This window comes from Marmota flaviventris, chromosome 14 (genome assembly GCF_047511675.1).
Source record: "Marmota flaviventris isolate mMarFla1 chromosome 14, mMarFla1.hap1, whole genome shotgun sequence".
Taxonomy (NCBI): Eukaryota; Metazoa; Chordata; class Mammalia; order Rodentia; family Sciuridae; genus Marmota; species Marmota flaviventris.
In genome coordinates, this window is record NC_092511.1 from 24,160,558 (window position 1) to 24,184,001 (window position 23,444).

General features: G+C 45.7%; 1 protein-coding gene across 1 annotated transcript in view; it reads right to left on the minus strand.

Annotated features, from left to right (window-relative positions):
• Positions 1-370: 370 nt before the first annotated feature.
• The window catches only part of Xdh (xanthine dehydrogenase), a 60,516-nt gene continuing 37,442 nt past the window's right edge, over positions 371-23,444 (minus strand). The window contains exons 20-37 of the mRNA XM_071601225.1: positions 23,024-23,143; positions 22,141-22,237; positions 21,128-21,252; positions 20,281-20,414; positions 19,751-19,838; positions 18,570-18,656; positions 13,537-13,728; positions 13,189-13,334; positions 12,393-12,474; positions 11,712-11,807; positions 10,947-11,075; positions 10,236-10,310; positions 8,297-8,349; positions 6,355-6,469; positions 5,530-5,595; positions 4,060-4,248; positions 2,578-2,754; positions 371-984 (exon numbers count right to left, since the gene is read on the minus strand). Coding sequence (XP_071457326.1) covers positions 934-984; positions 2,578-2,754; positions 4,060-4,248; positions 5,530-5,595; positions 6,355-6,469; positions 8,297-8,349; positions 10,236-10,310; positions 10,947-11,075; positions 11,712-11,807; positions 12,393-12,474; positions 13,189-13,334; positions 13,537-13,728; positions 18,570-18,656; positions 19,751-19,838; positions 20,281-20,414; positions 21,128-21,252; positions 22,141-22,237; positions 23,024-23,143 — 2,022 coding nt within the window. The 3' untranslated portion in view covers positions 371-933. The remainder of the gene's footprint in view (positions 985-2,577; positions 2,755-4,059; positions 4,249-5,529; positions 5,596-6,354; positions 6,470-8,296; positions 8,350-10,235; positions 10,311-10,946; positions 11,076-11,711; positions 11,808-12,392; positions 12,475-13,188; positions 13,335-13,536; positions 13,729-18,569; positions 18,657-19,750; positions 19,839-20,280; positions 20,415-21,127; positions 21,253-22,140; positions 22,238-23,023; positions 23,144-23,444) is intronic.

Genomic DNA, 23,444 nt, shown 5'->3' on the forward strand with positions numbered 1-23,444 from the left:
AGAGTTTTCAGGTCATGTATTTATAGACTTAGAGCAGAAGAAGATCTCAGAGATTATTCCCATCCAATCCTTTCATTTTGCAGTAAAATGAAACACAGAAAGGGGGAAATGACAGTCCAAGGTCACACAGGCAGGGACAGAGCCTGGATGAGAACCCAGGCCTCCTCACTTTCCCTCTGGCTGGTATTGATTTCAATAGCATCGTTTCTAGGTGAGAATTACTCTGGCTTCAAATGAAAATCTGATCTTACACAAAGGGAAGAAATCTAGCACATTGCAGGTTCTCAGTAAGTGAGACAGTTGGATTTTTGTGTTATAGAGTAATTTTACTTTATGCAGCTTAACAAAATTAGATACAATTAACCCTGGATTTGCTTCATTCTTTATTATTTTCTCTAGTGACACAAAGGTAGTTAGAGGTTTTAATCTCACCTCACTGTTTCGTTGTAAAATGTGAGTATGGTTGAGATTATAAGATGGTAATCGTTGGTTTGAAGGAAAGGCTTCCTGAGGAAGGCACTCAGATTTAGAACAACTTTGGTTTAAGTTTCTGAAGGTTTGTGGGAATCCTCTTGGAGGGGCAGACACCATTAGCACTTGAGGTTACACAGGCTGTCCAGTGAGTGGGGACATCACACAAACACTTCTTAAACCTTCCCCCAATCCATGATTAAAACAGACTTGCCCCAGAACATTCTAGAAAAATCATCATTCTTGAAATGATCCCAACTGCCTCTCAGCCTCACAGTTCTAAATTTGATCATCATTGTTTGCAAATCATATTTTTTCAAAATCTTCCAATGCATTCCAGTTCTTCCAGGTGAATCACAGCTTTGTCGTCCAGCTTGTATAGATCTGGGTTTTGTAGTATGTGCTTCCTGCTCCATGGAAGCTCCACTGTAGCACAAGAACACTCTGCTGGGGACTTTCTCTTCAGACCCTCTGAGACCAGGGCTTACAGTTCTCCTGTGCTCCAGTGACACACTAGGAAGGAATGAAGAGCTCTCATTGCCAGGATCTTCTGATGATACCCCTCCCACCCTGCCATACACATGTCACCTCCCACCACTGCCAGCCACCCTTCTAAGACCAAACATCATTCTATAGTCTCAGCCATTGGGAATGCCCCAGGGCAGGACCCTTTGGTTTCCTAGTCATTCATTTATTTTTACTGAGCACTTTCCAAATGGCAGCCATTCCCTTAGGCTCTGGAGATATGGTAATGACCAATTTAGAAGTGGTCCTTCCTCACTGTGGTACTCAATCCTTAAAAAAGCACAATTGACTCAGAATCCGCTGCTCATGCAAATCCATTACATGGATTTTAAATCATTGATGTGTTGTTACATAGAAAAGAATCTTTGTTTTAGGTTGGAGGCCTCAGAGGGCCTCTTTAAATGATTAAGTTCCACACTGGATTGTTTGTAAGAATCTAACCTTGCAGTACGTGTGAGCTCATTGGAAGCCTTGCAATGCCAGGTAATGAAGGAAACTCTCAGAATTGGGGGCCATCACAGGTTGTGGGCCATGGAAATTTGTGGGAACTTCACTGTCTAGGAGCTTACACATGGTCTGTGTGGTTTTTAATCTCATGGCTAAGCTATAGGCAGACCTGAGGGGAACGTGACCAGGGGCCCATATGGCTCTTTCACCCTCAATGCAGAGGTCTGGGATGGCAGATTTGCACCACCACCCCTCTCCCCTCTGGACTCTCCTACCCTCTCCCCATGCTCGGAAGACTTCTGGTCCATGAGTACCCACTTCATTGCTAAACCCAAAGGCCTATCAAATTTCAAAAGGACGAAACACAGCTTGAGTATCAGATAGAATCCGGTTCTGCTAACCCAGTGGAGATGGTGGTAGCAAAGGCAACCTGGGAGTTCAGTGCACACAGCGACCAATAGCACAACTCAGAGCAGGGCTGGTTCTGAGAGTCCAGCAGTGGAAGATGTAGTCCTAGCAGGCTCTTATTTTGTCACAGAGGGACTTCCCAAAGTGTTCTGACAGCCATGGGTTCCTCTACTGCATACCCCTCCATGGTGGTAATCACCACATAAAGCCATCATTTGGTTTCCCAAAAGGCTGTGAAGTCCTCAAGGGCACCTACGTGTTCCCAGTATCGGTGTGGCATATGGTAATCATGAGGCAAATGAGGCTGATCTAGTTAATAATTTCTTCTCCCCCTCCACCGCATCTCCCTAGTGCCTCATAACAGTGTCTTTATTAGAGGGGTCCCCAAATACTACTGACTAACACTAAAGATTTGGCATATTTGGAGTTTTCTTCATCGCCTGAAACTAGATGGAAAATGGTGAAATCTGTGGCGAATGGCAATTACCACATGTTCCTCCCACCTCTAGACAGGCCCAGCGGTAAGCTGCAGCTTCAAAGGGGTTTCTCCTTCTTCCCTTGCAAGTTCAAGTGCATACCCAACATGCACAGCAATCCAGCCACTGACCCAGGGCTGCCCAATCGAGAGACCCTGGCATTTCTCCTTTTTGTAGAACCTTCCCCTGCAGTGTGCCAGCCTATCCCCAGCCCCCGCTGGAGGGAGCGAGTGTCTGAGAGGCATCCTACCAAGGTGGTGAACTGGTCCACACAGGCATTGCGGATCTTCTCCGGGGTCGCAGGGCTGTCCAGCTGGAAAAGTTGCTTTGTACTATAATCTGCACGCTGAGCTCGAGCTGCCCGAATGGCATCCTTGATGGCGAAGAAGATAGAGGCAGCCAGGAAGAGGGGCGGCTCCCCAACAGCCTGAAGGGCCAGAGTGCAGGGTAGGACATCAGCAGCTGCCCTCGCACACAGACTCAAGAGACCAGGCAGCAAGTCCACACCAGGGGGGCTGGTGATGCCAGCAAAGCCCCACCCAGCACTAGCAGGGCAGCACCCAATCCAACAGGAAGAGGTAGTCAGAACTCATCAGGGACTGAGAACAATAAGTCTGGACTTCATGGGTATGCTCCTGTAAGTTCCTGCTATGTGATTTCCTCTGATGATACTTTGTAAATATAATGTACTATTATAAGTTACATTAAATAATTATATTTTGTGGATTCAAAAACCTGACATGAGTTTTGACCCTTTCTTCAAAGTTACTAGCCTAGGGGGAGTATCTTACGGGCACCATAATTACACTTGCAGCATCTTCTGGAATTATAGGGCATGACAAGTAGGAATTAAAACACTTTCTCACAGAGGTTGACTAATTTTCCCCAAAAGCATAGATCAGAGACCACCTCCATCAGAATCACTAGGGATACTTATTTTAAATGCGTGTTCCAGGAACCTACTTCTCAGTCCTACCAAATTTCTTGGGGTGGGCTCCATAGAGGTGCAATTTAATCCTGAACCCTGGTGACTCCAATGCATGACAGAGTGTGGGAGTCAGTGGGAAAGGTCACAATGTGTTCTGGACCCACCCACTGTAAAGGGTGAGATAAGCCAATGGATATTTCACTGGTCACCTTCCTTCATAGTGATTATTGCCTTCCTTTGTAGGTCTAGGATTATACTGATCAGCTAAATTAATTTTCAAACTCTGTTTTGTACTTACTGGGAACAAGGAAGAATAAAGGATAGTTATTTACACTCTTTTGGCATGCTGACCAAATCGTAAGTTTGGGTCTGGGTCACTGAAGGAGGCGCCAGGGTGAGCTCAGACATTGCTCTCCCACCCTCAGGGAATATGCTGATTTCCGTGGGACACAGGGATGCTGCATCTATAAAACCATCTCTGAGGATCAAGCCCCAGGGATGCACACCTGAGATACAGGTAAAGGTTGGGATTTGCTCTACAGGATGTGATTAAGGAACTCCTCTGTCTACCACAGGAGCTGGCTTCAGACTACAATAAGGTGGTGCCCTCAACCCTGTTTAACTGGTTCTCAGGTGGCACTGCCCAGCCATCTGCTGTCCTCGCCAAGGCCAGTGTCAGGCCCTCTTCTTTCTGCAAGAAGAATCCCTTGCAGACCCACCAGGTGGGTAGCTAAAGCCCCTCATCGCCACCTGTGGCCTCCCACAGTGCATCCTGGAAGGCAGCACGGACTCAGAGCAAAGTACCTTGGATGCGTAGATGGCCTTCTTGTTGGGGCAGTCGCGGAGCAGGGACACCCTGAATTCAATGGGGATACTTCCAAATGCAGGTATCTTATAGGTGCTGGGCCCGCGGGTGTGCAGGCTGCCCTCGGGGGAGTAGTGCAGCTCCTCCAGGGTAAAGAGGCCAAGGCCCTGAACAAATGCCCCTTCCACCTGCAAGATAAATGAAGACCACCATTACCTGCCTCTCCCCTCCCCAAGGACAGAACCACTAGCAGCAATGAACACAAAGACCTATATGGAAACTAATATAGTCCCCTACTAGTCACCTGGTTCCTACCCCAACCCTGCAATAACCTAGATGGCCTTTGGCTTAGACAAAACAAAGGCGTGAACACTGAAGGTCAATGTCAGAATTTGTAGGCAATTCTAGGAGGATCACATGGGACAGGCATAATTTCCCACTAAAACCTGTCACATGCAGATGGAGATGTTCCTTCCACATCATCACTGAAGAAATTGTGGCCCCAAACTGAGAAGTAAGCTCACAGGAGGAATTTCTTGGATAGTAGTTTCTTTGAGATTGACCTCCAGTCTTACTGAGCCTGTTCTCTGGGAGCAGATGCCCCTGCTGTGGCTTAAAGATCTCTTCTAAGGCACCTGACATACTACGCTGGCCCCATGACTGCTGTCCCAGCTCAGAAGGGTGACATGTGGCATCACCATGACTGAATGAGCCTTCAGGGAGAGGCCAGCTGGTAACCATCCTTGCCTCTGCAGTTCCTAATGTAGTACCTGCACCAGGGGGGGACTCCCCAGGTGACTGCTCAACGAACAAGTGAACAGATTGACTAATGACTAGATGTCCGTATCCTCAGTAATTGTCCTTTTTTGAGAAATGCAATGTTTATTTTCTACCATATGCTCACTACATCTCAACTCTCTGCTCTTCCCTCTCTCTTCTGTTGCTATATATAATCCTCTATTTTACAAAAGCGATTTTCTTTGGGTCATTCCTGAACTCTTGGTTGTGCCCACGTCTTTGACCCCCAGGGCCGTCCCATGCCCCATGCTCATTGCTTACATCGATTGCCTTCCTGGAGGATAAATGCTGTCTTGGCTGAAAGAATTAGGAGGAGAGAAAGGACTCTTCTAACCTCAGACCCTACTCCCTGGGCATCGATCCCAAACTCAATCTCCATGCGCGTGCGCATATGCACACACACATACACCCAGTGTTTTGCCATTCATCATCTTGTTCCCCGGGGTGGGAGTGCCCTTTCCAGGTTAATCCATATTCATTTATTTTCTGCCTCAAAAGTTGGGAGGGCTATCATCAATCTAAGTGCCCTTCTGGGGGAGACTCCCTACAAGCCATTTTCTGGCTGTTTAAAAATAATATTAAACAATCTGCTGTATGGCTGGTGACCCTAGTGGGGATGAAGTACACCAGTGGCCCATTCTGTCACCACTCTGGTCTCCCATGGGCCTTACCTGTCCAATATCAATGGCAGGATTCAAACTGGAGCCAACATCCATGACAATATCGGTGCGGAGGTTCTGAAGTAGATGGCAAACAGAAGCAGTTTGAGAAGAAAGGAATGTTTAAACTAACCGTAGATGGGTCTTGGCCAGCCCGGACAGTGTTTTCACAAGCAAAGATCCCTGAGCACACTCAGGCAAAAGAGTTAAGTTTCCACCATGTCTTGACTGTCCTTGTCACTGCTGAAGTTTGAGATCCTAGCAGCTAGGTAGGGGACAGGGAGCAGCAATGATCTCTCAGCAATCAGAACTAACTGTGTACCCACTCATGCATGAGTAGCAAGGGCGGGTTCCCAGGGGCCTGTGGGCTTGAACCTGAGTCTGGGTAGATGATGTAAGAAAGGGGTCAACAAACTGTGTTCCAGGGCTGAATCTAGCCTGTTCTCTGGTTTTGTAGGGCCCAAAGGCTAAGAGTTATTTTATTAAATGGGTGAAAAAAATAAAAAGATGAATATCTTTTGGCAAGAAAAAAAGATCCAAAATTCAAATTTGTGTTCATAAATAACATTTTACTGGATCATAGTTGTGTTCTTTGCTTATATCCATGTTGACTGCTATCACATGACAACTACCATGTGAGTGGATGAAGCAGAGACTCTGTGGCCTGTTGAGCCTAAAATATGTTCTTTTTGACCCTGTATGCAATATTTGCCTATTCCTGATGTTAGGCATCATTTTTCCAACCAGAGACCCTGACTCTATCAGCTCTTAGGATTACAAATCAGTTGTTTGTCTTCTCTTTTTCCCCTTAGGATTAAGGTTTTACAAACTCCTTACCTTATGATCCCCTGTTAAGCAGTCAATTTCTACTTCAGAGCAAGCCACCCCATAGGTGAAGTAGTGGAAGGGATTCCCGGAGTTTGTCTCAAATTTGTAGCCAAGGTTGGGTGTCCTTGGAAAGAAAAGGGAAGAAGCTGAATGTATTAGGATAGCCCACCCTTCCCATATCCCACAGCCTGTTCCAAAACCTTTAAGCCCTAATTATTTTATTCTCCATTCAGCTATTAAAAAAAAGATCCCATTTATTTTGAATATTCTAAAACTTTAATGAGACTCAGGTATTACCAAGCATTTTCCGTTCCATTTTTCTAAGGCCCGTGTTATAATCTTTCTGCACAGCCTCGTGGCATTTAGTATCAGCATGCTGGCTTTGCATGGTAGAAACAGAGGTGATGGATTTGCCGGGGTTCACAAAGGACACGAAAGTCACTCTGAAGGATGGAATGAACTAGAATCCCAAGTCTTCAGAACTGTGATGGCGCTTGGGTTAGTCACACAAGCTTAGCTGCTTACCTTTCTCAAGTGAAAGTTCCCCCAGGGAATTCATGCCAGCCTGGGGGCATCTTTAAGTGCCACTCCCCACTTCCTGACACTTTCAAAATTTCAGCAAGAGATTTGAGAAAAATGTTATTTATAGAAACAAATGTTTCTTGATAGACTTTTTTCTTTTTTGATCCTGGGAACCTTATACAATTCTGATTTTGTGGGGCGGGGATGTAGCTCAGTGGTGGAATGCCTGCCTGGCACGAGCAAGGCCCTGGGTTCAATCCCTAGCACTGTACACACTCACACACATGCAAAAGCCCAAAAGTCACATGCATGTGCATCTTTAGTGTCACACACACAGTATATACTAAACTGGACCTGCGTTATTTTATATATTATACAGAAGTAATGTGAACAGATATGAACAGGAAACCACAAAAATAAACTAATATAGGACCAAGGGAAAAGACTTCTCCTCCCAATAGAACCAGCACTTGACCTCTGACTTCACCATATTCATCTAGCTCTCCCTTATAAAACCCTACTTTTATGAACTTCAAATATATAATAGAAACTTTTTAAAAATCTACATTAGTTTATGTTTGTATAAGCCCAATATTATATGACCTGGAGAATATAGGACAACCAATTCATATATACACACATATATGTGTGTATGTACATATACAGAGAGAATATATATTCATGCATATTAATAATGTTCATACGTTCATGCAAGAAATTTTAAAGCAAACATTTTTAAAGCAAACCATTCTTCAATCTCTTGACCTGTGAAAGAAAAGGTTCTCGTTAAATTTCCCAGAGATAGCTAAAACATTATGACTGACAGTAAATATGACCAACTCTTTTTACAGCTCCTAGTCAGATGGGCAGGTCTCTAGCTATTCACACTGCTACTGAATTTTAAAACTGCAGAAGGTATGTGCTCTCTTTTAAAATCTCACTGCATTAATAAAGTTCCCCTGTACCCTGCATGTCCTCTTCCATTCTGAGGGAAACCTGCTCTGAAGAAGTCTGATGCCCAGTACAAAGAAGCACACAAGGGTTACCCAACTCAAGCAGCAGACACCCCAGAACTTGCCAAATGCCGGGGCAAGGTCAATAGTTGATTGGTCCCGTCTGGAAAGGGAGGAAACAGGCTCCAAAGGAACCATGTACTTCTCCAAAGGAAGAAGTACACTCAAAGACCCAAACTAGAACTTGATCTCCCAATGCGGCAGCTCCCGCTTTTGCCCTCCTGACTCATGGTTTGGTAATCCCACAAATCTAGAGCATCCTTAGATTCAAATTAGTGGAAATCCATTGGAGAGATAAGCGTTTCAGTAGAACTGCCCTCTCCTGAGCATGGACCGACAGCATTTGAAGCTGGAGGGGACCTGGGACCTTAGGATGACCACCCATGGCGAGACGGGCAGGGCAGGATCACACTTACTTATAAAACCCAGTAGCAGACAAGCTCACTGCATCCTCGTAGGCAGCTTTGACCTGAGGGGAGGAAATGGCCATCAGGAAGTGGCAAGTGTGGTTTCCCAAGAGCCCGACTTGCCTTCATGCTTTCATGAGCTCACCCTCTTCATCTGGAAGCTGATCTGCTAGGGGCTCCTCACTCCTACCACCTCCACCAGGCCCTCATCGTCTGGAGGCTGGAGTGCAATAGTAGCCTCTTAACTGGCCTCTCTGCCTCAGGTCACCTCCCCAGCCCAGCTGGAGTAGCCACCTTAACACACGGCACTGCCGAGGCAGCTCCCTCCTCTAGAGCTCTGGGTGACCCCCTATTGCCTGTGGAGCAGATGCCTGACGTTAAGGAGCACAGCCTTCCCTCTGGCCTTCAGCAGCACACCAGCCAAACTCGAGTGTCACCCCTTCCCAACCCCTCCACGTCCCCACATTTAAGTTCTTCCACTACTTCTATTTCTTCCAAGACTAGCACAAACTCACTGCTTTAATCACCTCTCTTTGGTGATTATTTTCTACTCAGGCCATTGTAAAAGCAACTGTCTAGAGTGTTCCTCATACTCCACACGTTAACCTTATACTTTTACTTACAGTTTCCTAGCAATAAAATTATTCGTCTATACTTTACTTGTCTAATAAATAGCTTTTGGGATACTCCCACGCATTGGCATATGAAGATTTAAACTGCTCTTGATATAATTTGGATCACCATCATTGTCAATTACCAAGCTCTTTACTAGGTACCAGATGCTAAATAGCACTTTGCATATCTTATCTGAATACTCACCATAACCCTATAATATCTGTACTATTATCCTCATTTTACAGATGAAAAAACTAAGGCTTACAGAAAATATTTTGGGCTAGGATCTGCAATAAGCCTATGATATATTTTTTTGTGTATGTGCACATACATGCTGGTGATGTGGCTTAGGAAGCATGGTTGTCTGCTTCAAGGGACATGAAACGACATGGCTGGTAGTAGAGCACAAAGCTCAGATCAACTGGTCACATGACAGGAAACATTTAAACTGCCTGCCAAGTCCATGCTAAAATGCAAACTACCGGAACAAGCTACATCCAAGCACTATTTATGCATATGATATCCGTAAGTGTGGGAAGGAAGTCGAGGTTATGTGAGACCTGGAAAGATGAGGAGGTTTGGCTGTGTTGAGGGAGATTGGTCGACGTGCAATCACATTCAGTGTGTTACTCTTATGCCCAGTTCTCCTGTTCCTGTACTGGGACAAGAGCTGGAGCCTCCATTGATATTCCTGCCTATTGCAGAAGCTGCAGTCTCCCCCCCCCACCCAAGAGACTCCTCGGCAGCTTCCCTCTGAGGGCTCCTTGTGTGCAGGCATCTGGTTTAGAATTCAGTGCATTGGGCTCACTCTTCCTGCAGTGTGTGTTGTGTTATTCCTAAGGCCACAGGAGTGATGGAAGCTTCTGGGGGATGTTTTCTCCCTGCTCTCTCACAAAGGGCAACTCAGTGGACCCAGACCCAAGAGTGGATGAGGGGAGAGGCTGCCAGGGGCAGCCCTCAGAGAGATGGAGGCTGCTCCATCCAAAACATGATGTAGGACTGGGCTCAAGAGAGCAAGGACTTCCTAGGGAGGTGTGTCTGACAGTCATCCTACCCTCTCAGGCTCGGGGCAGCCAAACCCCAATCCCCACAGGCTGTCAGGATCCTGGATCAAACATTTTCAAGATACTTCTCCAACTCTGAAATCTATGGAGAAAGGGGCCGAGAGAGGTTGAGTTTTACTTGCCCTGTGAAACCTTGCAGACCACCTCAACTTCCTCTGCCTGTGCGACTAGATTATAATGTTTCTACATGTGTTCAGGGTAGGGGAGAGGCCCTGCTGCTATTAGCTTCTCTCCATTTGCAAGAGTGTCTTTGATCGGCTCAGACTTACCCAGTCTTTCCAGGAGCCTTTGGGATTCTTTTTCTTGAAGGGTTCCAGCCTTTCTAGGATGGTCTGACAGGCTGCCTGAAGAAACCCCCACCATACACAAGACAGGTCAATCCTCTGCCCTCTCCAGCCCAGGATAAGGCCACCTCCAAACCATGCTGTGCCCAGGGTTCCGCTCAAACAGCCTTGCTACCCTCCAGAATGAATGAGGCCCAGGATAAAAGTCACAGGGCTCTGCCTAAGGGGCTGCCATAGGTCCTCACTAGGGAACCTTTCCTGACCTAGTTCCTGGGCCAACAGGGAATGTTTGCAAGCCTCCCAAGGAGGTGCCTTCTTCCATCAAACTCTCCTACATGGGAGAGAAGCAAGTGGGTCTGACCTAACCCCTCCCATAATCAAATTTCCATTTCAGCCAGTTACCATGTGGCCAGTTTCAACACCAAAGGATGTGCCTTCCCTGAAAACTCGGCTTTCCCTCCACCTTCCCTCCCCTTCTGCACCCGTCGCTCTTGGCTTTGATGGAAGTTGGATTTGGATTCTTGGACCTCTCTTTTTGCTTGGTGTTTGGAGGCAACATCCTCCTGGGAAACAGAGCCAAAGGTATGGCCATAGCCAGAGAACTGTCAAAGATTCATCCCGACTCCCAGAGGAGGCTCTCCAGGCCCCAAGCCCTGAGCTGGCCCTCTGATGTGCTGGCTCCTGCAGGCTCCTTACGTAAACAGCCTGACCGTTGATGTCAGTGCTGACAGAGGCAGCCGTGGGAGAGGTGTTGGGCACAGTGTTAGTGCTCGTCTCACTGATGTAAATCTTGGAGGTGGGGATTTTCAGAGCTCTGCTGGCAACCTGCAAAAAGAGAGGACATCACCCTGTAGGGAAGAGGCTATCATGGCTGCCTTCTCCCTAAAATAGCTCAGGTTCCCTGTTAGAGGAAAGAAAAGAATTTTGTCAACTCTAATCCTATTGATTCTGGGATGTTCTTGCACCTGGCTGATATTGAAGGAGCACCTTATAAAATGGTCTGGAGGATAAAACATTCATAAACCCATCAATGACTAAAGGGACCTTTTCAAGCTAACACCAGCCTTTAAAACAAAAACAAAAACAGTTTGGCCAGTCTTCAGGGGTCCAGCAGATGTGCTAACCATCATGCCACCCCATTATCCTGGCTGCCCTGTGAGAGCTCTTAAGGAGTGTGGGAAACTAGCTGCCATTATGTATTCAACGTACCCCACCTCACACACAGAGCCCCAGGGCCCTAGCATGGTGGTAATGAAGGCGTTCTCAGAGAGCACTGGCCTGTCCCCTTTCAGATGAAGAAACTGAGGACAGGAGGGGAGAAGTCTTGCCCAAGGTCACACGTTCATGAGATCCCAGGCCCTGGCTGCCCTGGCACATCTCACAGCTCAGTTTCTCACACAGCATCCTCCCTCACAATAGCCACCAGATGTCAGAGAGATGTCCACAGCCCCGGGTGCTCACCTGGACCATCTTGGTGTGCAGGCCTTGGCCCATCTCAGTGCCCCCATGGGTCAGCAGCACAGAGCCATCTGTGTACACGTGAATCAGGGCTCCTGCCTGAGGAAAAAGAAGGATGCCAGACACAGGATTCAGTAAATCCCACTCATTTTAAGGCTTAGGGCCTAAGAAATGGAGCCCAGAAAAAAGAAAGCAAGCAACTGTGGATATAGACCCAGACAACATTTGCACAGGGTGAATCTCCTCATCCAATTAGGTGGCCTTCGGTAGTTCACAAAGTGCTTTTGCACCTGTCTCATCCTCAGAGGGAAGCAGGCCATCTGTCTTTGATCTTTGTCCTCACTCTGTACATGAAAGCGCAGTGGCTGTCCAAGCCCTGCAGTTGGGAAAGGTGAGGACCAGAGACTGACCCCAGATCTCCACCTCTCACTGTCCTGTGACATACTGTACAGATGGTGATATGCAAATTCAACTTTCACTCCAACAGCAAAGAGCTTCCCTGGTCAGCTCTGGTTACCAGCGACCATGGGATTACCCCTGCAACAGGCGAAGGAAATGGGGCCTCAGTCCAGTGGAGATGGAAAAGAAAAGAAAAAAAAAAAAGAAAAAAAGAAAAAAAAAAAAAAAAAAAAAATATATATATATATATATATATATATATATATATATATATAAAGCAAGTACCTGGTTCAGAAAAGGCACAGTGAAGCTTATTCCAAACTTGGTTGGGATTATGCACAGTCCTCTCTTTTTCCAACAATTCTCGCTGGAGATAAAGGAACATTCTTAAAGAGTTTCTACTATGTATTTTTAATAGTTTGGACATATTTTCAGTCAATATCTTTGTATCAAATCAGAATAGGACATTCCTGAATCTCAGGATCCCAGGCTGCCCTGGCACGTGTTATCCCATGGTGATAACTGTGTAGTTATCACCATAACTGAGTTGGGCCCCGATAGTGCAGTCAAAATGAAGGAAGGGTAGCTGCAGCAGAGCTCACTATCATTCTGTCTCCCTGGGTGGAACCTGCATTGGGTCAGTGTGCCCTAGTGATCTTGGACTGTCTTTGTCCCAGGGAGAAAGATAACAATGCCTTCTCTGTGCAATTATCCCCACTTTACCAATATTGAGACTGAGGCCCACTCCAGAGAGACAGAATGATTTCCAGGGTCAAGTGTATAAATTAGCATCAGAGACAGGCACAAAGCTACAGTGTCCTTAGTCCTGGGCCAGGGCTGTCAATAATGTGTACACATCCTTGCTCAAATGATAGGCCACAGTAGATGGACCATGACGCCGACTGCAGGCTTGAGCCGTCCACCTGGAGGCTGAGGATCTTTACACGATCTTAAAGGGGTAGCTACCAATGAGTGGGCAACTTCCACAGCCTCACAGGTTGTCCATTAAATGACGAGCTTCATATTTAGGGTTTGGCAGGAAACCCAAGGGAGACGGGACTCCCTATTCCTGGTAGCTTACCTGTTGAACTTGTCGACTTCACGCTTCCGAGCGTGATACTGAGAGCTTGCTAGACATTCATCCCAACACCTGGGCAGGGTGAACCCCTCAAGCTTCTGGTTGAAGTGTGTCAGGTCCCCTTCTTTGTACAGGTTTTTCCTCCGCACCTTCCCAAGGAGAGAGACACCGAGACCTTGTGGGTGGCTAGATGCTGGGGTGGGAGTGGGGCAGCCTAAAGTTAAGCTTCCAGGCCCCTCAGCAGCACCTACCCATCCTCTGCCCTCAGGGGAGGTGCCCAAGACACAAAATCACTCTTCCCCGCAGGCGGACTCAGCCATTCTGACTTATGCCACCAAGTTCCCAGCTTACTTCCTCCGCTGGCAGCCCACAGGTCACTGCGACTTCACTCATCCACTGCTCGGCAATGAACATCCCCTGGGGACCCCCAAAGCCCCGGAAGGCCGTGTTGGAGGGCAGGTTGGTCTTGCACACCCGCCCAGTGCCCCGGATGTTGGGGATCTTATAGCAGTTGTCCATGTGGAATAGAGCTCGTTCCATTATCTGAAGCCAAGGAAACCAAAGTAGGAGAGAACAGAGCAAGATATTCATTGGCTCCTCAAACAGCAACTGTGAGGGCTGCAGCCATGCCTGCCTTTCCAGCCCCGCCATCACCTGCTCTTCTCCAGAACCAGGCCTTTGAACAGCCTCCTTACCGCACCTTATCCACCTGTGCAGACCCTGGGCCCTTCTTAGACCTCTAGATGGAACCCATCCATCACCTTCCTATTTATTTTTTAAAAGCCGATTTTCACTACATTCATTGCAAATTGGTTTTTATTTCCACTCAAGTTGTACTGCAAACAGCTTAAGAGTCAAATGCCTGTATGGGTCACGTTGTGACAAAGAGCAGCCCCCTCCACTTTCCTTCCTTCCTCTCCCCAGCAGGGACCACTTCTGATTCTCCTCGCCTGTTCTTTGGTACCTATTTGGATTAACTCCTACATCGCTAAATAGCTTTTCTATTGCTACTTCTCGGCCTGTCCACTTTTAGACTTTCATATTACCTTCCCCCTATAGAGAGGGAGGGTTTAGTTCCTGCCTGATGCCTTTTCCCTACATATATAACAGTTTCCTGTCCCCCAATAGAGTTGTATTTTGTTCTGATCAATAGTCAGTTGGACATAACTCTGCAAATATTAAAGCTGAACCATGTACTTAAACTAGGATTACCTCCGCCTTTCTTGATATCACTTTTCACCCTGAAGTTAATAATTGACATATTTTTCCATGTGCTTCATTTTCCATTCACCTACTAGTTGGCCAACTTAAAAGTTTTCTCCAGTTCTAAAAATATGTTCTCAATATGTTCACATTAAAATTTCTATCAGTTGCCTCTTTTTAAATAAATCATTCCTGAAACTGTCTGACCTCCAATTGAAATTGGCTGCCAACAAGCTTCTGCTCAGCTGTGGCCTTCAGAGTTTCCCTCGGTCTCTCAGGGATTCCTTTCTCCCAGATTTTGAATCTTCTGTTTGTACATCCCATGCCTTCCCCACCCCGTATTTTTTGGTTTTACACCTTTGTTTTGTTGGAGTGTATTCTTCAATATCTTCTCCAGAAAGGGTGCACAAAGAAGGACCTTTTCAACACCTTTCATGTCTGAAATGCCTTCACTATACACCTATCCTTAGCTGGTTTACAATTCTAGGTTGGACATGGGTTTTCCAGTTTCTTTCTGCATTTTGAAGCCTGGTAGTGTTTTCTAGCTCCCTCATATTGAAAAGTCCAATCAAGACTTTCTAATTCTTGGAAAGTGTTCTGGTTTGACCTTCCTGAAAATTATAGCATCCCTCTGTCTCCAGGTTTCTAATTTTCACAATGATCTGACTTGACATAAGCCTATTTCCCTTTATTGCACTGGTTTTTGGATGGTCTTTTTGAATCTCAAAATGTATGTCTGTTGGTTTTGGAAGGCATTTCTTGAATTATTTATTGTAACTTCCTCTTCTGTCTTCTTTTATTCTTTATTTCTATCATTTGGACCTCCTGGACTGGTCCTTGAATTTTCCTGTATTTTTCCCATATTGTTTTCTGTTTGGGGGAGAGTCATCAAGTTTCTTTCAACCCCTTTTATAGTTTTAATTCACAAGAGCACATTTTTATTCTTGGACTCTTCCAGTTTTACAGCATCCTGTTCTCTCTTTCAGGTGTAATGCCTAACTTCTCTGACAAGATAAATGATAGCTTTTATTGTTTTTGTTGGTTTCATTTTGGCTCTAGTTTACCTCCCCAGGTGGAGTCTCTCTTTCCCACAGTTGTTTTATGTGTCTTCAATCATTTCAGTCCTTAGTCATCCTAGAGGATTTTTTTCTGTGTTCCAATTAAGTGCATTTCTGCTTTCCCTTAGAACATTGTTGACTTGTACTTTCTATTGCTTTTTAAAATCTATTTCCCCTGCCATTGGTGAACTCCTTAAGGGCAGAAACCATGTCATGTGTTTCTTGATGTTACCACCCTGGATACTCAAGAAATATTCACCAGAGTGAATTAAAAATCTTGTAAGATTTTCGAGGACAAGTACTGTGAGTGCCGATTTTCACTACAACACCAAAAAGCATGTGTTGTACATGATGAAAACACTATAAATATTTCCTTTTTTGAACAATTTTAGCACTAGATCTGAAGTATGAATTCCCCTAATGGAGCCAATTAGATGGCCCCTAGCAGAGAGGGGTGGGATCCCAAGGGTGTAATGAGAAAATTCTGCTTTTCCTGAAAAGCATTACATTTTTAAAGAATTTATATATATGTAACTCATGGTTATAAAACTAAGAATTAATAAGCTTTGAAAAGTAGTACCATAGAGGTAAATTTGTTAATTCTCACAAATTATTGTATTTCATCCAAGGACTCTAGTTATCTTCTAAACAGCTCAACATTCCAAGTTCATCTGCCAAAGCTGTGATCACGATAATGAGGAGTGCAAACTCCCACTTCTCATGTTTCCCTACTGTATATTCTGTGATCAAAGGAGCCTCAACTGAGACGAAATATGAAAGCACCTAATAATTGTATTTGACCTTACTCAATGTTTTCTATTCTGGGAGAAACCTAGCATGAATGTGCAGTATGGGGACTTCTACTCCCATCAAGCGACACTAAAACTCATAAATATACATATATATACATATATATATATATATGTATGTATGTATATATGTATGTATTTCATATATATTATAAATATATAAATATTATAATATTATATGTATACACACACACACACACACACCAGCAACACAAGAAACTCTGAAGGAAGGAAAAATGGTCAACCCACAAGGGACCTCAGGACATGAGGCATGACAGGATGATGAGTCCCAGGTGGATTCCTTTTGCCTCATAAATCTTAAACTTGGAGCAAGAGCAGACAATCCACAAATACCAATGATTACAGAGTCCAAAGAGGCACACCGTATTCCCTAAACCCTGTTCCTTCCAGCCAAAACACCAGGAAAGGAGGAACCCAGCAAAACTGAAAACTTTTAGACAATAGCTACTCTGCTCCAGCCAAATAACAGAAAAATAATCTGTGGCCCCACTCCTACTCACACCTGTAAAACCTCTGTGCATCCATGAGGCTGCACCAGGTACCCCTGCAGTCTTGCCAGGGAAGGGTCAGAGGTCAGGTAGGAAGCTGAGACTCTTGTCTTTGATGGTCGGTGATAAGGTCCCACCCACACCCCTGGAGTCACTAGAGAACACACAAGAAGCTTGGACTTCCACACCTGCAGCCACTCTTCCTTCATTCCCCGCTGGGTGGAGTCAGAGGAGACCTAATGAGGAGTCAAGCCTTTAATCATAGCACAGCGATAAGGAGAACACCAGGATGCCAGGGAGAACATGAGAGATTGAGATCTTCCACCCCTGCCCATCAGGAAGAAGGAGTTGCCCCACGCCCAGGTGTCAAAAAAAGCCAGTGGAAAATGAAGACTTGTACCCCTACCTAACAGTAATTAGGTGGCGCCTACCCACTCTGCTCCCATGCTAACGCAGTATCAGAAAAAGCCAAATAAAATAGAAGATTAAATAATGTCTAACATTTTAGGACTCATCATCATCATTTCATCATCTACCAATGAACCCAATATTAATAAACAACAGAGCTAAAAAATATGTCAAGTAAAAACCAGAACTGAAAGAAGAAATGAAAAAAATCCACAATTAACAATTGGATATTTCAATGGCACTCTCAAATTTGATAGGAAAACTAGAAAATCAGAAAAGATATAAAATAACTCAATACCATCATCAACCAACAGGATCTAATGGACATTTATAGGAACCTCTACCTATGGTGGGAAAAAGAAATTCCTCTCCAAAGACATATTCATTTCCTAATCGTGGGAACCGTGACTACTACCTAATGTGGTGAAAGATGGGATCAAGTCAAGGATGCTGAGAGAAGTGGGGGGACCTTGAACATAATCTCATGCATTGCTAGAGAGAGGGCAGAGGAGAATGAGAACAGGCACACAGAGGAGGTGCTGTGGGGACAGACAGCGGTAGAAGTGATGCCACCTCAAGCAAGGGACCCAGGAAAGGAATCCCCGCTGGCACTCCCAGAAGGAGTGCGGTCCTGCCAACACCTTGATTTTGGACTTCTGGCCTTCAAAACTGTGAAAAAAATAAATTTCTACTATATGCATTGTTAAATTACACTAAACTTTGCTGGAAGATGAGTCCTTATATAAAGAACTGCCACCTAACTTAGTTCAGAAACTAACTGGAAATCTAACATAGCGATTTACTTTTGTAACAAATAACTGCATCTTAGTCAAACACAGTAGCCAAGTTTCAGTTACTCACAGGCAGCCAACAGATCAAATCATGTTCAGATGAGGCAAACACCCAGCTGTAAACTTCCAATCAAGCTGTTTTGGGATCTCAGTCCTATTTTCTGTCCATAGATGCCACCTGCCCACACTGAAGCAGAGCTCTCTGAACACTTCTGGTTCTAAGGGCTACCTGATACACAATCCATTCTTTGTTTAATTAAACTAATTTAATTTGTTTAAAGTTCTTATTTTAATTATGCACAGATATATGCAAATTAATATACCCACACACGCGCGCACACACACACACACACACACACACAATAGCCACACCCCATAAAGTTCTGTAACAAGCTCTGCTGGCTTTGATGGATGCTAGAAGGACAGATGGGGTACTAGCCAGAGATTAATCAAGGATGAGAACCTGGAGGTAGGGACCAGTTAGGAGGTTGTTGCAATAATAACAGACAAGAAGCTAGGAGGCTTGGGCCTATGTGTGTCGTTAGGCTGTGGGGCATCTCTTGACCTCCCAGTCACCCGCTGGATGCAGGAGCAGATCCTACTTACACTCCGAGAGAGATCCTCAGTGTTCCCCGCATTGCTGAAGTGATCTACCACCAGAGCCACAACCTTTCCAGTCTTCATGAAGCCAACCTGAAAAAAAGGAGAGTGATTCTCATCAGGGCCCTTCCTAACTCTGTTTCTGATTATCCCCCTCCCACTTGTGTGACCTGGAGGAAAAAGGACAAATAATAGAAGGTGACCTTGAGCAACCACCAGATTGCAGCAGATGGAGAAGAACTTGACCTCTCCAGCCATTTTGGCCCACACTCCACTCCTACCTGCCCCCAGCTCCTGAGAAAAGGAGTAAGGAGGTAGAGAAAAGAAAGCTGGTCATGAGAGGGCAGGACAGTATCCTCTCAGCTTTTGGCGAGCAGATATTAAAAACTCCACTCTGCAAGATCCTGAATGTGCTTGCACATACTTGACCTTATTTAACCATAAAAGAGAAAATCTTTTCAGACCATTTGACAAGTATGGAAACTGAGACCCCCCCCAAAAGATCACATTGCTTTCTTCAGGTTCACAAGAACTTAGGAAGAAGAAATGCAATCCCTTTCTAGAAGACAAATCATGAAACCCAGTCAGAGCAGGTCAAAGGGAAGTTATTCAAGGCCAGTTTGTGGAGGGAGAGGACTTCCAGGTTACAGAGCTGAGCTGAGCCCTATCAAGTTATCTCTGTGCACAGGGAAAGGAGGCATTGGTGGGGACAGAACCAGTCATCCACAGAAAACCAGAAAAGGGACCTTCCCAGAGAGAAGTTGAGATCATTCCCAATCATGCTCTGGCAGACCAGGTGCCCACTGTAACAACCTGTGCCTGTCTAGGACTCTGGGAGGTTTTATTTCTCATGGCAGGTTGCTAAGAGATCATTCTGATTTCTACATCAGGCGGTGAGCATGTTGCCATTAGGCGCTCTGTGTGATGGATTACCCCAGGCCACTGACAGACTCACAGAAGTCATGAATGCCACTCTGTGACATCTCTTGGGGAGTGTCCTGTGGCCTCCTCTAACACACCCTTCCATGTTGCTGATGGCTGGTTTCAGTTTCTCTGGGTGCTATTTCTTCTTGAACTTCTACAGATAGTCATGCAAAAAGTAAGAGCAAGTCCAGGGTTCCTGGACCTTTCCCTCCAGGGTCCTTACAAGATGGCACTCCCCGCCCTGACACACCCCCATCCAGAACCTTGTATCTGGCCAGGAAGGGATGTCTGCCACCAGTTATCAGCATGTCCTCATCACGGTCCAGCATGCAGCGTACAGGACGGCCTGTCCTGGAGGGAATCAAGATGATTAGAAAGCTGTGAGCCTTCAATGGTACCCAGCCCTGTGAGTCTCAGAGATGCAAACAGCAAGGCGACCTTCCTTTCCCACCAGGCACACTGAGAAGACCCGAACTGGGCTGCTCACTGTGCAAGCACCATGCAGGACAGGACAGGGGATAATATCAGGACAAGAGGCACACCTTGCCCTCAGGGAGCTCACAGCTAGGTAGAGGAGATAAAATTGGGACCCATGGGTCAGAACACAAAGAAATACGCTATATTACCCTCATCCTTATGCCCAAGGGTTCTAAAAAGAAAAAAAAAAAAAACTGAGGGGATTCAAAACAGGGGGAAATGACTTCCAATGAGGGGAAATCCAGAAAGCCTTCCCGGCAGAGGTGACCTTATCCTCTTCCCAGAGCTGCTGGAGGAAGCAGGCTTTGGAACTTACTTGTATGCAGCCAAGGCCACTGCTGTAGACACCACAGTGCTCCGGGTCTCCTTCCCTCCAAAGCCTCCTCCCATTCTCTTTACTCGGACTACAATCCGGTTTTCTGGAACCCCCAACATTTTCGCAACAAAACTCTATGGAGGAAAAAAATTCTTTCACTGATGCCTCATCTGGACTTATTTGGGCCTGACCCTGAGCCCACCCCACAAGCGTGGACCTGACTGCTGCTGTGAACTCTGAAATTCCTAGAGTGAAACCTCTCCCCTCCTAGTTAGTGGTGCAGGGTCCTACACTCAAGGTCATTGCAGACTGAACTCAGCAATCCAGACACTTGTTTTCAACCAGAGAGACAAGATCACAGCATGTTGTCAGAGCCAAAACTCTTACCAGCCAGAGGCTGGTAAGTCTGGGTAAGACTAGCTACCCAAAATGCTGGCAATTACTGTGCATTACAGGTGATAGATAATATCTGAGCTATAGCAACTAAGTTAGTGATCCCTGTGAATATCACTGGGCCCAGCTCCTTCATTTTAAAGATGAGGAAATGAAGGCAAGACATGATTTGACCAGAGCTACTTAGCACCGGAATCATCAGAACTAAGAATTACCAGGCTCTGGTGCAACTGTTGAAACTCATCTAATTGATATAACAATCCTACCAGGCTCCACTTTACCAAAGAGGAAACTGAGGCAGAGAAAGCTTACATGACAAACTCAGAGATACCAGCCCCCTTGAGGACCAGCCAGATCTCCCTCTTCCCATTTCCCATACTGCCCTCCTGGTCTGCTACAGCCTCTGTCGTCATCTTTCCAGTGCCCTGAGCTGACCCACAGGTCATCCATCTACCTGTGTCTTCATGGTGTTCTGGGTAGACACAAAGAGCTCCATCTCCCCCGCCTCGCCTTTTGGGACAGCAATGGTGCAGTGAGTCTCTAGGTAGAAGTGCTCCTGGCCACCGATGTACAACTCTCCTGGGGAAGCAATGACAGCCCCACTGTGAGCCCCTTGCGGCAGAGGGGCATGCATGCTTGCTTAAGGAAGCCATGCACTCTGCCAAGTGGTCCAAGCGGGAACCCCAGGCCCACAGGTAACCTCTGGTTTCCCCAAGTTTGGTGGGAAAGAGTCTCAAAGTCTTAACCATCTGGAAGTTATGTCTCTCCCTCCCACAAGGAAACTAGAAGGACACTGAAATACATCAGGCATAGAGCTCTTTTCTCAGTGCAGTCATTGAAAATCACAGATTCCTAAAAATTTGGAAAAGTTGAAGAGAGAATTAATAGATGTAATTGAAAAGCTGAAAACAAGAGCATCTTGCAGAACCGAAGCTGTCAGGCCTGCTGGAGAGTTAGTTGGCTTGCTGGTGACTTAGCAATGCCCAGGAGCCAATGTGGAAAGCAATTCCAAAAGGGGCTGATCAGCTGCCTGTCGTAGGCTAAGAGCTGAGGAGCTAACTTCACAGAATCAGAGGCAGAAGGACAGGGACAACAGGGAGGAGGGTGAGCTAGCAGAGGAGCACCTTCAGGCAGATGGAGAGGTTAGAGGACTGGCAGCTCCAAGCTGGCCACATCTGGGATATGACTTCTCTGGACAGTCTTCCGAATCAGAAAACACCACACCTACTCTCTCTAGGATACTAGGATGCTTAGCTACAGCCAGCCCAGGACAGGGGAGTGGAGGTTACTATGGGTGAGGCTCTGTCCCAACGCTGTCTACTGCTCTGTTAGAGATGTCGGAGGTGATCTTCCATTAGGAAATTTGGGGGAATCGCCTTTTCCTGCTCCAGGGCTCAATGTGGATCTCTTGAATTTAATGGGCAAACCAGGGTCACCCCATGCCTACTGCATAATGTACAGCTGTACCTGAAACAACATTATCTGCTTCAGAAAACCCCTTCTTGAGGTCTCCTTTCTCGATCTTCAGCTCAGATCCATAAAAGGAGTTGTTCTTTATAGCATCCTGAGGATCAGAAAGAAGCTTCAGTGGCCTGACTCAGGGGGAGGAAGACAGCGTCTGCCTGGGGAAAGGAGGTCTCTGAACTGTGGCCTCTCTTCTCACACGTGAATCTCCACAAGTTTCATGAACAACTTAAAACAAGCTCCACTGTGGCCCAGGGAGACATGCTCCTATTTCCTCACCTATACATGGATCCTAAGGAAAAGAAAAGAATCCCAGAAAAAAACAACTGGAGTTGAAATTTGGGGAAAGAGGAACTCCGTTTGGTTGTTAATGGACTGGGCCCAAGATGATATATGAAATTAAAGGACAAAAAAAAACAGAGGGTAGGAAGGGATTTTAAAATACACTTATAGGTGTTCCTTGATCTGCAATGGAGTGATGTCTCCATCAATCTATTATAAGTTGAAAGTATCACAATTAAAAAACACTTAATATACCTCACCTAGCAAACATCACAGCTTAGCCTCATCTACCTAAGCACCCTCAGAACACTTACGTGAGCCTATAGTCAGGCAAAACCATCTAACACAAACCCTGCTTTAAAATGAAGTGTTGAATATCTCTGGTAATTCGTTGAATATTGTAGTGAAAGTGAAAAACAATGGTAGCTGTGTATGCTTTCACACCATCGTAAAGTTGAAAAATCTGAAATCATTTAAGTAGCACCATGGTAAGAAGGGGACCTCTGGTAGCCAAATTCCCACCTGCTGCTCAAATCTCCTGTGAAGGATCCTTCTAACCACACCTGCAGGGACAGGGAGCTCACTCCTACACACAGGCAGTTACCTCAATGGTGATAATAGCCGGAAGGTCTTCATAGGTAATTTTCACCCCTTGAGCTGCCCTCTGTGCATGCTCTGGAGTGTCAGCAACCACAGCACCAATGATGTGCCCAACACAAGTTACCTAGGAGCAAGAGCAGATTGTCAAAGAACACGACTGACAGCTCTTGTGAAGCGTACTATTTACAAATTGTTCAAAAAGGCCAAGGAAGTCCCCACATTCCCAAAGAACATTTTAGGAATGTCCTGGGGCTTTTCAAGTTTCCTTATCCCAGTAACTCGGGGTATGAGCCTCTTAAAACTGGGGTTATGAGCCTCTTAAAAAGAGCTTAGAATCAGTAGAACAGAACAGAGCACAGAGAGATCACTGGTATCAGAAACAGATTTCATCTCAAGGGCCAAGTCTGAGTTTTTAGTACTGGTAG